We start from the raw sequence: 16,237 nt of genomic DNA on the forward strand, positions 1-16,237 counted from the left end.
CATAGAACTGATCAACTGACCAATTCTCGAAAAATCGTTTCAGCGAATGAGGTAAGCTGTGATGAAGAAGACAACCACATATCTTATCATCCTGACAAGAACGACTGCACTATGTACTATATGTGTGAGGGCGAAAGGAAGCATCACATGCCCTGCCCGGTAAATCTGGTATTTAATCCCAATGAAAATGTTTGCGATTGGCCTGAAAACGTTGACGGATGCGTACAACACACGCAGGCACCACCAGTGTAAAAAAAAGAGAAAAAAATAATGGGAAGAAACAAAGATAATATCTATTTAAGGATATTTTTCTGCGGCTCGCGATTATACTGTAAAACGCGAAGAACATTCACACGACGTTAATTAGTATAGTAACGTTAATTAAAAAAAAAGATCGTAATTCGTCGAAAAAAAAGCGAAAACACGATAATCGTTAATCGACGAGAAGTTTTGTTATCAAGAAATCTTTTTTTATTCGAGAATTTTTATTCCTTCTCCTTACTCCAATTTCCCCTCTTCCCTCTCTTTAAAGCTTTTACTTTTTTCCCTTAAATTCTCCTCCTATCTCCCATTGATTCTGTCTAACTATGCGTTTCTCGTGTGTATAAACCGCGCACTATGTCCAACTACTGTGACAGATACATTTTGTAAATAAAAAGAAATGAGATTCTCCGAAAAAAGAATTCATATCTCGCTTGTAACGGCGAAAAAAAGTAAATTGTACGTACTATTAACTAGTAATTCCGTTTTATTTTGTAACTTTACATAAGAAGAACTTTACATAAAAGGAAGATAATTTGTTGTTCGTATGGCTTTTGTCTTTGGTTTAAGCTTATCCCTGCTACTTTCATTTCGAACTCAATAAGAACAACGATATAAATAAGTAGCAACACGAAGTTTAACCCTTAATCACTGTAATTATAACCACTAATCCAAAATATTGATACCATCAATAATAACAAGTTTAGTTTAAGTCGTTATTATACTTAGTTATCTCGCAGTTGAAATTAAATTATGAAATCAGTTTGTAACAACCACCTATACAGTCTTACTATAAAAATCCTTTATTTTTCAAACATAAATAGTAACATGTTAAACAAACAGCTAGTATTAAACTTACCACTAGTAAAGGTAACATCATTTGTGCGCATACTTTTCTTACATTAATATTTAAGTCTCATCAACGCTGTTAAATTAAATCAAATTATTTAACACAACATATTTACATATTTTTGTAAATATAAATTTAACACTTTGCCACTCATAAATTTCTCCTCTATAATTGTCATTGAAGACAATGATTTTAAATCATTCAAAAACCACTATGAAAAAAACTATATTTTAATTCCTATATTTATTTAAATATAAGAATTAAATATATTTGATGTACATGTTGAAATAAAATATCTGGGAGATGGTAAAACCATAATAACCTCTTCGTTTTAATATAAAATAAACGATTCAGTAGGCGCGATTATCGTTAGGAGAATGATGTCCACTATAGCCAGCCAAGTGGTAGCTAGTCTTTCGTAGTTACCAGAGCTAAGAGCAGAGGCTTGACAGGCAGTGTGAGGGGTCCCTAAAGTTAATAGAACTTTGTCAGACGAATATGACGGCGTGGTTTCCGTACAGACAGCTCTTCCAGCGATCGTTCTCAGCTGTCGAGCATCCGATTGAGAAGCTGTATGGATTTGACGAGACTCTCGTAGCCATCTTCGTAACCATAAGCTGAGCCAAGCGATCTCGCAATCGCATTCAAGAGGATTTCCAGATACCTGTAAACCGCCTGAAAAACAACGACACAATTGTGTTTTCTTTTTCTTTAAATATAAGAGTTCTAATTACATTTTCTTCATTATATACATATGCATATACTACATGTGTGTCGCGTAATTTTCAAGAAAGAGAAACTTATTAATCAAAATTTGTTTGTATCGAGTACAATACACACTTGTATGAACGTATTGTGCAAACCAAAGATCAGCCTGCATTTTTTAAGCCGTAAATATTAAATAATTTAATTGCTTCACGTACCAGCAACCATATTGGTGCCAACGCTCTCCCACGAAAGATTCCCATAAATAACCGAAGGACTAAGTTCGTTGATATGATTGTTCCTCAAGTCCAAAGTCAATTGGGAGAGTCTCTTCGTCAAAGAAAGAAACATATCGGACTGCAGTCTCCGGACTCGAGTATCCCTGATCCTTAATATCAATTCACCACCTTCAATAGTAGAGAACGCTTCTGAGGAAATTACCTCGAGATCACTTCCCGAAATAGTCAATTCTCTGAGCTGCTTTGTGAAAGCGTTTTGTATCTGATGTTTCAGCAAATGTTCTGTTACTTGAATCTCCACGGTTCTTAATGGTAATCCAGTTAACAGATGTCGGAGATGAAATCCATCCGCTTCAGGCCACGTTTGAATCCGAAGATGTTTCAGATATTTTAAGACGCGAAGGCAATCTTTGTCCACCGATCTGGTTTTATTCAGGTTTCTTAGATTCAGTTTCTCCAGTCTTGGGTAACCCAGGAAGCTCTCTTTCGTCAGTTCCTAAATTTTTAATTTTATTAGCGAATATTTTTTGACAATTTTTTAAACACATAAAACACATTCATTTCGTTATAAAGACAGTAGACAAAATTTTATTTGTCTATAGAAAATAAGTTTCAAAGTTTAAAATATTATCTCTTGCTATTCTTCAAAACTTTTAAACGAAAATGAAAATATTGTATAAATCGACAGAAATACGATCAAAGAACTCACCTCTATTGGATTGCCAGACACATCAAGTTCTCTCAACAGACTTAATTTCACATTGGGCATAGAAGTCAACGAATCGTTCACCAACCACAGGATCTTCAAATCCTTCAAATACTGGAACTGCTTGTCAGACGTCGAGTGTATATGATTAAAAGACAGATCTAAGACGTTTAAATTCGTCAGTGGAAGAAGAGGTATGTCTCTAAGACCGCAATTAGCCAAATACAACTGCCTTAACCCAGGCAAGTAATGAAAGAGTTCCTTAAAATTCGCTTGAAGAATATTTTGAGATACATTGAGGCTTAGAAGTTTTCCCAAAGAAACAAACGAATTGTCTGGCAGGATGGTTAGCCTGTTATGCGCCAAATTTAAAGAAACCAATTGCGAAGTTGGGAAAGCAGTCGAGTCTAGGTGATCCACAAAATTGTCCGCTAAATTAAGATCCCGTAAGGTATAGCCAACCTCGAGAAAAGATGGCGACGGTACCACGGTGAATTTATTCTTACTTAGGTCAAGAATCTCCAATTTTGTCCCTTCGAAAACGTCTCTTGGTAGGGATCTTATTTTATTCCCAGACAAATTCAGGATTCGTAAATTCTTTAGATTACGGAATTGCTCGGTGGATAGTTGAGTGATCTGATTTCCACTTAAATCTAACTGTTGCAGTAATTCTAAACCGTGGAAAGATTGTTTCCGTAAGCTTTCTATCTTGTTGTTTCGTAGATTTAGCGTTTCCAAGTGTCTCAACGTAAAGGTGCCTAGAAAAATTTGCTATTAATAAAAAGTTAATGAAATTTTGATTGGTAAGATGCATCATATTACAAAGAAAGAACAAAAAGACCAATCAACGATGCATTAACGATGTTTCATTACAGTCAAGGAACTGGATAATAACGATATAGTAAAATATTGTTTTACCTGATTCAAGAACAACGATGAAATTACTCTGCAGATCCAAACTTTTCAACTCCGGTGTTCCATAAAACGTGTCCGCCGGCAAATGACTGATGTTATTGAAACTCAAATCCAATCTCGTCAAATTATTCGTGAAGCTTCCAGAATTTATGGTCGAAATCGCGTTATATGAAACGTTGAGAGCAAAATCTGGCCCGCCGATTTCCGCGATCGCGTCCAGATCTAGCATCACCAATTTGTTGAACTCCAAATGAAGGAAACGCAAGCTAGGCAAACCGTAAAATGCATTTTTCTCCATTTTAGTGATCCGATTGTAAGCCAACGATAGCGTCACCAATTCCGGGCAATCCATAATGGAATCGGAATTAAGAATCTTTATTCTATTCCCGGTCAGATCCAGCGATCTCAATTCGGTCAGATTGTGAAAGCTGAAGTCTGGAATGGCTTCGAGGAAATTGTAACCGAGCTTCACATCTCGAAGCTCGGGATGGACGCTGGACAGAAATATTCGTTCAGGCAGATAGTGAAGTCGATTCGATTCCAGGTTGATGTAGCGTAATCGCTGGAAGGAATAAAACGCGGTCGCCTCGATTGTCTGAAAGTTGTTGTTATCCAAAACGAGCCACAGTAAATTCGAAAGGGGCCTGAGTGCCCGTTGAGGGAACACGTCGGTCGCGAAAGCGAAGCTCAACTCGAGAATGTCGAGGCTCTCCTCGATACCAACGAAGCAATCGTCGTCGAGCTCCGTTAAGTGGTTGAAAGACAAACTGAGCTCTTTCAGCTTCCCTGAAAGTGATCGAGAGATTGGCATTTCCTCCTTACTCATCTTTTCTATGTACGGCATTACCATAAAATAAACAAGCTGTAAAATATTATATAAAATGACTAAATATTATATAGAAGAATAAAACAAGTACAAATGGGAAATATATTTAAATGTAAAATTAAAAACTGACCATTGAATCTCATGACCAAAATTATTTAAGATCGTATTTTAATTAATCACATATATGGCAACTTATCCTATGATTTTATGATAATATATGGTAATAAACCAAATAGTTGCGACGGAAGGAGATCTAAACTGAAGCTTACTTGCTCCTTTGAACGTTTCGTCTTTCAGTTTCGTCAAGATATTGTTTCTAAGCAAGAGAATTTCAAGATCCTCTGCCCATTCGAAGTCACCCGGCTGAATATGAGAGATTTTGTTGTAGCCGAGATTAAGATGGAGTAACCTCTGGCACCTATTTCGTAAAACATCGTACCATTAAATATGGATATTAAATGGCGTAAAGATTATTTACAACTGTATATCGATCTCTCAGTTCTCCAATATTGAGCAATTCTTGCTACCAAATCGCAAAACAGGATGAACTCTAAACATCGAACAGTCAAGTGCAGACACGAATTAAAGAAGCAAGGCACCTGGTTACAGCCGCGACTGGTACAGCATCCAAGCTATTCGTAGCCAACGAAAGCGCCCGTAAATTCTCTGCAAACTCATAAAATGCATCGCCAGATATGTTCCTTATGTCGTTATTAGCAAGATACAGGTACGACAACTTCTTCAATCGACTAACTGCTGCAGGAACACTGGAAAGATCGTTATTCTCCAGGTTCAGATATTCCAGCATATCCTCAAGCCCCCGGAAAGCGTCGTCGTCAACGTTCTTGATCGTATTCGAGGACAAGTGAATCCTTTTAGTCTCGAGACCATCAAAAATACCAGCAGTTAACGATGTTAACTTATTGCTGTCCAGATTGAAATCTTTAATCTTCAAGGTTCGGTTGGTCAGGCTTAGTGTACCAATCCATTCGATGCAATTTTCGCTGACGTCGACCAGTTCTAAATTTGAACTTTGAAAATCGGGCAGTTCAAGGCTTTTAAAATCGTTGCCTCTCAGATACAACCACGTGAGATGTCTTAAGGATTTCAAGGAGGATGGAAAGGATTTTAAAAGGTTGCTGTTGAGACTTAGAGTGTGTATATTGGGAGGTAGACTGTCTTCCGATAGTTCCTCGATGTTATTGTTGTCGAGATTCAACCAAGCCAGGGATTCGAACGTGTTGAATATTTTTGGTATCTCGATGATTGAATTATCTCCAAAGAAGGCGTTTGTTAGTGCATCCTTCGAGTGCCCCCAGTCACCATCCAGCGATGTTAAATGATTGCTAGAAATACAACTTTCCTGTTATAATTATACAGTTTTATGATTTGATAGATTGATTCTATTATTGAATTAATTAGAACCTTTGCCGAATTTCCTCTACATCTTTACCTGTGCATGTTGAGCCAGTTTAGTTTCTTCAGGTCGCGAAAAACCTTAAATGGCACGTCCTCCAAGGCATTGTAACTGAGATCCAGTGAACGTAAACTATCCGCAATACCTCTAATAACATATATTCCCTTAAATGAAGCATCACATGCACCTCTTGAAGATATAACAATTAGATACTTACAAATTATTATTCTCTTATCTTGTTACAAAATATTACATTTAACAGATGAAACAAAACAATACAAACATCGAAAACATATAATTTCATTATCTTCCGTCATACTAACTTACGAAAAGGATTTATCACCAATGTTGGACAATCGATTGCTCATTAATCCCAAAGCTTCGACACCGACTGAACTCGTGAGTGCGTCGTTGTCCAACGCCTGGATCCCAGATCCAACTACATCCAACTGAGCCACGTAACTTACGGAGACATCTATCATTAAATATATCTTTTTTAATTTAAATATGGATTTTGTGTGTAAAATACGAAAGCACGAAGGACCATCCAATCTTGAATGATTCAGTGAATAAATTATTGTATTCGTCGTAAGAGCTAATATTTAAAAACAAAGCAAGAAATATAGCATTGCACCTTAAAAAATGAAAATAGGTCTAAAAAATATCTTTCCTTCATTAATATTAAATAGTTCCTTCGTTAAAAGAAGAAGAAGACAATGACTTCTGTGCAATGTAATTTTTATTACAGAAATTTTTCTTTTGTTCTGTACTTTCATAGTTTTTAAGCTATCAAAGCTGACGATTATTGCCTCGTTGTACGTGAAATAATTATAGTTATAGTTATAGTCCGTACCCGTAGCTTTATCCATCTCTATAACTTTCAAACGTGATGATTCAGTAAAATTGAGTTTGTAAAATATGATAAACCTACCTGGAAATCTGGCAAATGGTATTCCTATGCAATTGATATCCATCTTCGTGAAATCTTCATCGTCTTGAATCCAACACATACACATGGTGTTGAACGTACATGGTACGCTATAGCATTTTATGACACTCGACATACAAAAGATAAAGAGGATCTCTATGTATATACGGTCCACCTGCTTGTTTAACAACATCTGTATTGAATAAACAAAGAAACTAATCAATTTAGTGCAATTATGCATATATATATATATATATATATACATAAAAATTTCTTTTTACAAATTGTTCAAGTCCAATTTTGAAAAACTAAAGTGAAGATCCAGTTGTGCATTGGTATAAAATCTTAAATATTTTCAAACAATAGAAAATGAGTGTATGTGGTATCATCCTAAGAAGAATGACTTACGTAAATAAAAAAATGAATAACAAGCGGTAGAAATGACAATATACCACGGAGAACATTGAACTTAGTAAATAAATAAGCGAATAATCATGCAAAATAAAACAGAGTAAGAGATATACCTTTCTGGATGACAATGTTCGGCAGCTCACATAAACTGGCACTCGTCAAATTAATTTTCGTGATCGTCTAACCATTTTAAAACGAATTAGGGATCTTTCATTAGTTTACACGTTCTATTTTTCATGGCCATGCTAAAGGCAAGCAGCAAGGAAGCAACAGAACGCAAACTCGGGCAGACTGATGCTAAAGAGCGCAAGTATGAAGCCGGGAGACGCAAAAGCGCATGTTCCTCCGGGTCTATGGATCGAAGTAGAAACCAAAACAAAGCTACAGCTGCAGTCAGACTGATGCGATCAATTTTGTAAAATAGATTTTGTGGTTTTTATCGAAAGCATATTAGTTTCTAATCCTTTTGATTTCATAAAATATAAGAAGAAATAGGAGATTCTTCCTACTACGGGGTAAATTAACGATAAACAATATTGAACCGAATCTGTACGATTTAATGGAATGTATTAAACGTAAAATAGTTCCAGTAAAATTGCATTTGTCTGTGAACTGAGATTTTTTTTCATTTTAGCTAAAAATTTCTTATTCTATCAATAGGAGTCCGCATACAGATAAATGAATTGAGAAATAATTTTGAGAAAAAGCTTTAAATAGAAATTAATCGAGCAATAACTAAAACTTGACTGTAATAATATATAGATGAAATGCAATTATACGAAACTAATTAAAGATACTAAGATCTTTAAGCTACAAAATGCTTTTGTATAACAGCTTTGATTCATTTTGCCATTGATACGGAACGACATTGCTTCTCGAAATCTATTTTTATAAATCGATATGAATTTGATCACGGAATTGAGGCGTTTACTTTACAGTGACGCCTTAAAAGTTGATGTACAATTTTTTGCCGCCATTTTAATCTACTTTGAATGAAAGTGTGCTGCCAGTATTAGAACAACCTAAGGCATATCACAAGCAGGTTGTATTTCGTATATATTTTTAGTGTGTTTAGTGTGTTCAATGCGTGTTTAGAGATGAGAAAGGATTGAACAAGGCTGGAAGTATAAGAAGGTCACTATGAGCCATAAAGTATGTATAATAAATTAACAAAATTAAAATCTTTTATTATTAAAAAAGGACTGATACATTTACTTATCGTCGCTATTGTCTGGGTCTTCTTTCTTCTTTTTCTTACTTTCGTAATGTTTTATTTTACTTTCTAAGCTTTCTGAAAATCAATTGTACCTTTAATATGATTATCTCCTTGCAAAAAATTGGTAAAAGAATATTAACGGATTTGTATACTAACCACAAGTAGGTCGTTTCATTAAACGTTGATACACTCTAGGTTGTATACCAAGTAACAGACAATCACTTTGAAAAAGCATATCTTTACAATCCGTTGTATCTTCTAAATCCGATAACATATTTTCAATCATAACTGATCTGTTAAAATCGAAATTGCATTATTTTTATTTATAAAAAAATATAAATTGACAGAGCAATTATCTATAACCTTTTCCGGGTTAAAAATAGATAAATGTTTTAATTCTTAATGAGGGAGAATCTCATTTTACACGAGAAATCACGTTCGTTCTGTTTATATCGACGATTTTAGAATCATAATATGCACGTATGAGATTGTAAAAATCGAAATAAAAAATATAAATAATATTCAAAATAAGATATACATAGTAAAAAATAATACTGTATAAAACATTTTAAAATATCCGGTCTAAATGGTATGTACATGAGACGTATGTAATTCACGCGGTAAAACAGGTGTAATTTATATTTTTTCTGAAAACGTTTATAAGATCATATTTATGTACTTTAGTTTATTAAAGTACGTAATTTATTAGAGTACTTTACTACGTACTTTACTGTGTTCAAAGTCCAATCTCTTTGTAAAAATTTTATTGTATTTATTAATTCATCCTTATCGATATACCACTCCATCGTGTCGTACTCACAATACCAAAGATTTAATGGTATTTCGTGAGCTAAATTATATTGTGGTTTCCTAGGACATTTTTCAATATCTAGAAGCTCTAAAATAATTTCCGATTTCTCGTTTCCTTGACCAATAAGAAACAAAACACCCATTAAGCAACGAATTTGATGCCATAAAAATGCTTGACTTGTTATAATCAATTGACACACGTCATATCCTACAAAGAAACATATAACATACAATATTTTACAATACATAAACGAACGTAGTACACTAACGAATAAATAAATATATTATAAAAAAATCGCAATAGAGCAAATTTTTGTTTATAATTTTTAAAAAATCTTTTAAATAAAAATCACTATTATAACAAAATAACATGTATGTACAAAAGATAGAAAAAGCACATAACATCGCAATTGTTACACTTACTACTCCGATATTTAATGCCAAAAATTTGTACTAATAGTAATGCTATTTTAAAAGAAATTTACAATCAGATTCAATGCATTCTTAATATACTATAAATATATAAATAAATATAATATTGCTTAATTACATATGATTAGATCAAACGCAATAATTACCTGAAATATTTCTAAAATCTCGACGATACAGACATACTTTTGCATCAATAACTTTTCTTTGATAATTAGTAACACCATTGGCAACATCCATTTTACAAATATTTCGAAAATCATGCTCTCCTATAGTATATTTAACAGCTTTATCCATTGAATCTATATTTAAATTTCCTCTTGGGAAAAAGTACTTGTAGGTTCGAAATTTACAGTTAAATCTTGCTGAAAAATTACTAGATGCTGGGCACCATGCGATACATCTTATGTTAGAAGGGAGCAGCCTATTTAATATTTTACAATATGGAAGCTCATCTTCTAATTTACATTGATCCTCTGGATTTAATTTACTCCTTAAATCTATGGAAATCACTTGTGAAAATGAACTGACACCTTTGTCAGTTCTCCCACATCTATGATAATTTGATGTTTCACGTGACTCTATACAACAACTTTTTATTAATGCTTCAAACAAATGCTCCTCGATTGTATTATCAGTGCTTTCTTGTACAACATAGCCGTTATAATTCCATCCAAGATAATAGAATTTTAAAAGAATATGTCTCTTATTACACCTAAAATTGAAATAGTTTATATTGAAATAAATAGTTTCTTTATCATAATATTTATTTTTATAGTTATATAGATTTACATACTTTGAAAAATCAAATGGTTTTTGTGATTTATGAATATCTTTATTTTTTGATTTTTCTTTTATTTTATTTCTCACTGCTTTCAGTTGTTTATTTTCTTCTTCCAATTTTATTATCTTTTCTATCAGTTCCTAACAAAAATATGTTACTTAGAATAAAATATTTATACCATATACTATTATAATGGTTCCTTTCAACAAGGAATTGTATATTTTTTGTCATTATTAACTATAACTTAAATATTAGAACATAATGCAAAGTAGTGAAGTGATATAAAAAAAGCAACATAATCATAAAATTTCCATATTTTAATCTAAGAAAAATATACGTAGCTTAATTGATTGATAGTTTATTTATCAGATTATTAACAAATATAATTTATTTATTAAATCAGATAATTAAAGTAAATATATTTACCGCCTTGCTGAGCAACTGAAGTTCTTCTTTCTCCAAAGTTTCTTGTGTTTTCTTTTTATCCATACTTGACATGATCTTATAGTTTTATATAATAACGAAACGAATATTATATTATTAGAAGATGTATTAAAAGTTACAAAAAATTACAATACTTAGCATATAATTATTAAAGAATACAATTAATATTTTTTACAAAGATTTATTATGTTTATAATTACATTATTTGAGATATCCCAAAAAAAGTATGAGTATTATATAAAACAAAATATTAAAAGAATTACAAAATGTATATTATTACTAAGTCTAATGCAATCAATTACAAAATGACATATAACCTCAAATAAAAGAATGATACATAACCTCAAATGAAAGGAGAGAATATATTAAAGAAAAATACTAAAATTCGATTTACAAAATATAAATGCATTTATTTACAATAAAATATACGAAAAAATCATTTTAATTAGTATTTAATACATCTCAGGATACAATAAATCTCACGATATAAACGAATATCAAATTATACATATGTGCATACATATGAGTACAAATATCAAATCCTCTGAGTGCTGACAAAACACGAAAATACTTTATCTGTATTAACACAAAGATATGTAAAATATTAAACTTTTCGAAGAAATTTAACATTATGCGATGTAATAAAAACATACATTTGTTACGAAAACAAAATTAAAATACTTCCACTATTTCAAAATCTGTGATTTCATTTTGATCATACACAATAAAAGATTTAGAGTTACAATTGCAAGAACAAGCCAACAAAAAGTTAAAAGATTGTTTTAGTACACCTTTGTAACAGTTTAAAACATTTTTTACATTTTACATTCACCTTACATTTTTACGGCTCTATATATGTGTATTACGCGAGTAGAAAGTATTATTAGTAATTATACATACAAGGTTTTTTTCTGTAATTTGAACTTGATACAGTTGAACTCGTAGTGCTATATTTATGCATTTATGTACAGTTCCTTATTCTATTTTTTTAATTCTAATAAATTTTTTCTTAATTTAGTTGTGGTTTTATTATATTTAGATTTGTTCTGTATATATTGACCCTATACCCTATGTAAGTATGGTATACTCGAAATCAATTCACAACTGAATTTGTCATTTAATCTTATTTTGCATTATGTATAAATTGTGTTCCCATATTTTTATTAGATTTGGTAATAGCTCCCAAATATTTTAGTTTAGACATTGTAATTTAGATTATCTTTAAACAAGTACTGACGAACCCTGCAACCGCGAAGTAGTATTCCATGGTAAGAAAAATCTAGTTAACCATCTGGATGTTATAAATATCTATTATTTTAAGACTACTGTAAGACAGTACTTATCCTATTTTAAATATTTCCAATAAATTCACAAATCTTTGAAATATGTGCGTTTATGTATGTACACATGATATGTTATACACATATTGCAATTTCAATGTATTAATTGTAATTTAGTTAAATACATTGTTATTGTTATTGTATTTCTAAACGAAGCTATCTAAAGTACTTAAAGAAATATAAATGTAGAAAATATAATTATTGTACCATATTATACAGTGATATGTGTTTACATAAATATAAATATAAGAAGGAAGAAAATAATATATGTATATGCACAGTGAGTACTTATTAAGTGGTTAGTATGTGTAATAATGAAAATTATTATATTATAAGTATTACACGTATTCCTACAATTTTATTATATTATACATTTTAAAATAAATTTTAATATTTAAAATATATTGCTTTGCAGAGCTAAAATTATTAAATATAATCTTATAATCATATAATATAAACAAAGATAATATATCATAAGTACATCATTTTAAATGTATAATATTTCAGAGTCAAAGATGCCTGGAGAACCATCTATGACTAGTGGAAATAAAAGTGCTGGGAAAATCAAACGGATTTCTATTCCAAGAGTACAAAGTAGTACAGATACAGAATTGCAATCACAAAGTGGATCTACTCCATTGCAACCAACTGCACTTCACTATGCAGCTTTTCGTACAGACCCTGATGATAATATACTTCCACCAGCTTTACGATGTCGACTTTTTGAATTATTTCAACAAATAGAAAAAGAATTTGAGATTCTTTACACAGAAAATTTGGGATGTATGAAACTATTGATATTTTTATATGTTATATGCTATGAATATTAGTTTTTATAATGAAATATAGAAAGCTTTTATCTATTACTTTTTATATAATTTAGAAAATATCTTTATAATTGAGGCTTTTAAGAATATAAATAAGCAATGTCAAATAAGATGATTAAAATAATTTTTAGTAAATTTTACTTATTAACTTTATGTTGCTAAAAAAAAGTATAATCTTATTAATATATATGTTTCCAAACATCTCAATTTAGTACAAGAGAAGATAGATACTCTTAATGAGAGGCTTGAAAGAGAGTGTTATGGTTCTGGAGAACGGAGCTTACCTCTTGGAGATGTTGCAGACTTTCCAGATACAAAAAGTCTTTCCAAACAAAAATGTAAGAATGTAAATAATTAAGAGCAAGGGAGAATTGGAAAGTTATCTCATTCTTTTTCATTTATGTTCAAATATTAAAAATATATATGTTGTTTACAGCTATGGCAGGGAATTCAGCACCAAAAACAAAAACAACTTCTAATAAGTTAAAAGCACAAACTAGTAAAATAGTTTCCAGTTTTAAAACACCAACTATGACATGTAGTATGCAAAGAGAATATTTTGGGCATCGGGATGGTGTTTGGGAAGTTTCTGTTGGAAGAGCAGGTCAAATTATTGCTACAGCTTCTGCTGATCACAGTGCTAGAGTTTGGGCTATGGACAGTGGACGTTGTTTATTGCAGTATATTGGTTTGTTTTTCTTTAAGTTACAGTTTTACGTATTCTTATATATTTTATTAGTATTTACGAACTATACAAAAATATTTCCATTAGTATTGGGTTGGCAACTAAGTGATTGCAGATTTTGTCATTAGGTGGTAATATTTATAGTATAATAAGTTCTATAAAGTACACATTATACATAAAATAATAATTTTGTTATTTGCTAAATAGAATATTTCTCATTTAATTTATAGGTCATTCTGGCTCTGTTAACTCTGTACGTTTTCATCCTACCAAAGAGTTGGCACTCACGTCAAGCGGAGATAATACTGCTCATGTGTGGCAAGCTGCTGTAGATTGGGATTTACCTAAAAGACAGAATTCATCTGAAGACCTTTCAGGGTTGAGTTCTGATAGAAATCTTAGTGGTGTGATTGCTTTGAATGAGGAACAAGAAGAACCGCCTACACTAAGGTAATATTTATGGAAAGCCAATTTAAATTTTCTTATCATTCAATTAAATTTTTAATCTAAATTACACTTTAATGAATGAAAGTTATTACAATACAAAGAGTTGTTCTTACATAGTTCTAAATAGGAAATCCACATTTTAATATATATTTATACTTTGTAAAATATTACAGAACTCCAATACGAGAGTTATTAGGACATACGGGTGTCGTGATGGCTGCAGATTGGTTACCTGATGCAGAGCAGATAGTCACTGCTTCTTGGGATAGAACTGCAAATCTTTATGATGTAGAAACTGGAGAAATTATTCACACATTATGTGGACACGATCAAGAACTTTCTCATGTATCAACTCATCATACGCAACGACTTTGCGTTACTTCGAGTAAGGACAGTACTTTTCGTCTGTGGGATTTTAGGGAGCCCATTCATTCGGTTTCCGTTTTCCAAGCACATACTGAGTAAGTAATAATTGATGATGAATTTGTTAAATCTGATGAATCATGGTATAAAATGAAATGTTCTTAAACACTACATATTTTAACATACAGGACTGTGACATCAGCGGTCTTCACGCGTGAAGATAAAATCGTTTCCGGCTCGGATGATCGAAGTGTAAAAGTATGGGAATTACGAAATATACGAAGTCCTTTAGCTACAATTCGAGGTGACAGTGCCGCTAACCGATTAGCTGTATCAAGCACTAGCATCGTTGCAATTCCACATGATAATAGACAAATTAGATTATTTGATCTTAACGGTCAACGATTAGCTAGATTGCCTAGAACTAGCAGACAGGTAAGTAAAAATTTCACCTTATGTCCTATAGTATCGTTACTTTAATCTTTCTTTGCATATCTTGTGATAATTTAGACTTAAAATTTCACGGTGAATTTGAAAAAAGAATTTGTATTTTATACTGAGAATATAAAAATAAAAATACTTTAAATTTGATTTTGATTTCAGGGTCACCAGAGAATGGTCTCGTCTGTAGCCTGGGCTGAAGATAGCGGGGGGGTCTGTAACTTATTCTCTTGTGGTTTTGATAGATTGGTTCTTGGATGGAGTATCATACCTCTTAAGGAATGTTAAATACATGTATATTACAAATATATTTATTTAGTTTAGTTTAATGTTATATTATACCAAACAGGATTACAAAATCAAATTCAATTAAAAATAAATAATTATACTAATTTTAAAACTTCAAACGTCGTGAAGGAAAAATTAGGTGTGCAATTGTAAACCGCTATGCCTATTCCCAAAATTATTAAAGATTCCAGTCTTCTATTGTTGGTTGCCACTGAAATTATATAACATATAGATATATTAATAATAACTATAAATAATTTATTCTAATTATAAGTATGGTTATACGATTATAGTAATAGGATGAGTTTAACCGCTATATGCGTGAAGCATTCATCAACTTAGCACCGAAAGGTGTTTTAACTTAATCACCACATCCTAGAAGATTCATACGTAACAAATAAATAAAATATAATATAAACTATGTGAAATTTCTTACCTGAATAGGTAGTAAGTAAGCAAAGAAGAGTATATCCCAATATAAGCAAATAATGGGGCGTTAGAAAAACATGTCCCCATGTAATTTCTAACAGTCCTAATAATTTTCCAGATCCACCAATGATTAAAGCTTTCATTAACTGTATCACACTACATTTGTTTGAATTAGTTGGGTAAAAATACCACTTCACTTTAGTACAGAAAATTACGGCGAAGACAAAAGTAGCGAGAGCGAAAGCAGTGTTGAATAATATTAGATAGACACTACATTTTCCATTAAAATTAGGTTGAAATATCTTCCAATATTGAACATACTGATTGCTATTGTTACATAGAAAGAAATTTCGGAAAGATTCAATAAGCCACAAAATTATTACTAGTTTCCAACACGGCGTTATATCACAATTGTGAAGCAAATGCCTGTATGCTTGTCTTTTAAGCAATATTAAGTCAACCAAGATTATTACTGG

The 16,237-nt window shown here is 31.7% G+C and overlaps 4 protein-coding genes across 12 annotated transcripts in view; 2 read left to right on the forward strand and 2 right to left on the reverse strand.

Annotated features, from left to right (window-relative positions):
• Positions 1 to 809, forward strand: part of Cht7 (chitinase 7) — a 29,444-nt gene extending 28,635 nt beyond the window's left edge. Inside the window, exon 16 of the mRNA XM_033330995.2 lies at positions 44 to 809. Within this exon, the coding sequence (XP_033186886.1) occupies positions 44 to 252 (209 nt within the window). The 3' untranslated portion in view covers positions 253 to 809. The remainder of the gene's footprint in view (positions 1 to 43) is intronic.
• On the reverse strand, positions 517 to 7,667 carry LOC117155232 (uncharacterized). Its single transcript, XM_033330992.2, has 10 exons — positions 7,372 to 7,667; positions 6,851 to 7,040; positions 6,247 to 6,394; positions 5,956 to 6,066; positions 5,102 to 5,848; positions 4,772 to 4,920; positions 3,680 to 4,462; positions 2,765 to 3,519; positions 2,035 to 2,551; positions 517 to 1,786 (listed from the first exon to the last, which is right to left on the reverse strand). The coding sequence occupies exons 2-10, from the start codon at positions 7,038 to 7,040 to the stop codon at positions 1,443 to 1,445; spliced, it is 3,744 nt and encodes a 1,247-aa protein (XP_033186883.2). The 5' UTR covers positions 7,372 to 7,667; the 3' UTR covers positions 517 to 1,442.
• On the forward strand, positions 7,637 to 15,750 carry Wdr37 (WD repeat domain 37). 6 transcript variants are annotated; one of them, XM_076623123.1, is made up of 9 exons: positions 7,649 to 7,773; positions 8,197 to 8,410; positions 12,789 to 13,064; positions 13,321 to 13,446; positions 13,545 to 13,796; positions 14,024 to 14,243; positions 14,414 to 14,701; positions 14,792 to 15,038; positions 15,207 to 15,750. In XM_076623123.1, the coding sequence occupies exons 3-9, from the start codon at positions 12,797 to 12,799 to the stop codon at positions 15,330 to 15,332; spliced, it is 1,527 nt and encodes a 508-aa protein (XP_076479238.1). In that variant the 5' UTR covers positions 7,649 to 7,773; positions 8,197 to 8,410; positions 12,789 to 12,796; the 3' UTR covers positions 15,333 to 15,750. The 6 variants fall into 6 exon arrangements, with proteins under 6 accessions (XP_033186893.1, XP_076479238.1, XP_076479239.1 ...); XM_033331002.2 differs by lacking the exon at positions 8,197 to 8,410 and having other exon boundaries at positions 7,637 to 7,773; XM_076623124.1 differs by lacking the exons at positions 7,649 to 7,773; positions 8,197 to 8,410 and adding an exon at positions 11,874 to 12,013.
• LOC117155237 (tRNA pseudouridine(38/39) synthase) lies at positions 8,416 to 11,970 on the reverse strand. 4 transcript variants are annotated; one of them, XM_076623126.1, is made up of 7 exons: positions 11,842 to 11,970; positions 10,924 to 10,998; positions 10,510 to 10,637; positions 9,863 to 10,428; positions 9,201 to 9,492; positions 8,631 to 8,767; positions 8,416 to 8,549 (listed from the first exon to the last, which is right to left on the reverse strand). In XM_076623126.1, exons 2-7 carry the CDS (start codon positions 10,993 to 10,995, stop codon positions 8,470 to 8,472), a joined length of 1,275 nt encoding a protein of 424 aa, XP_076479241.1. In that variant the 5' UTR covers positions 10,996 to 10,998; positions 11,842 to 11,970; the 3' UTR covers positions 8,416 to 8,469. The 4 variants fall into 4 exon arrangements, with proteins under 4 accessions (XP_076479241.1, XP_076479242.1, XP_076479240.1 ...); XM_076623127.1 differs by lacking the exon at positions 11,842 to 11,970 and adding an exon at positions 11,774 to 11,818; XM_076623125.1 differs by lacking the exon at positions 11,842 to 11,970 and adding an exon at positions 11,142 to 11,237.
• Positions 15,751 to 16,237: the final 487 nt, after the last annotated feature.

This window comes from Bombus vancouverensis, chromosome 12, assembly GCF_051014615.1.
Source record: "Bombus vancouverensis nearcticus chromosome 12, iyBomVanc1_principal, whole genome shotgun sequence".
In the NCBI taxonomy this organism is placed as follows: Eukaryota; Metazoa; Arthropoda; class Insecta; order Hymenoptera; family Apidae; genus Bombus; species Bombus vancouverensis.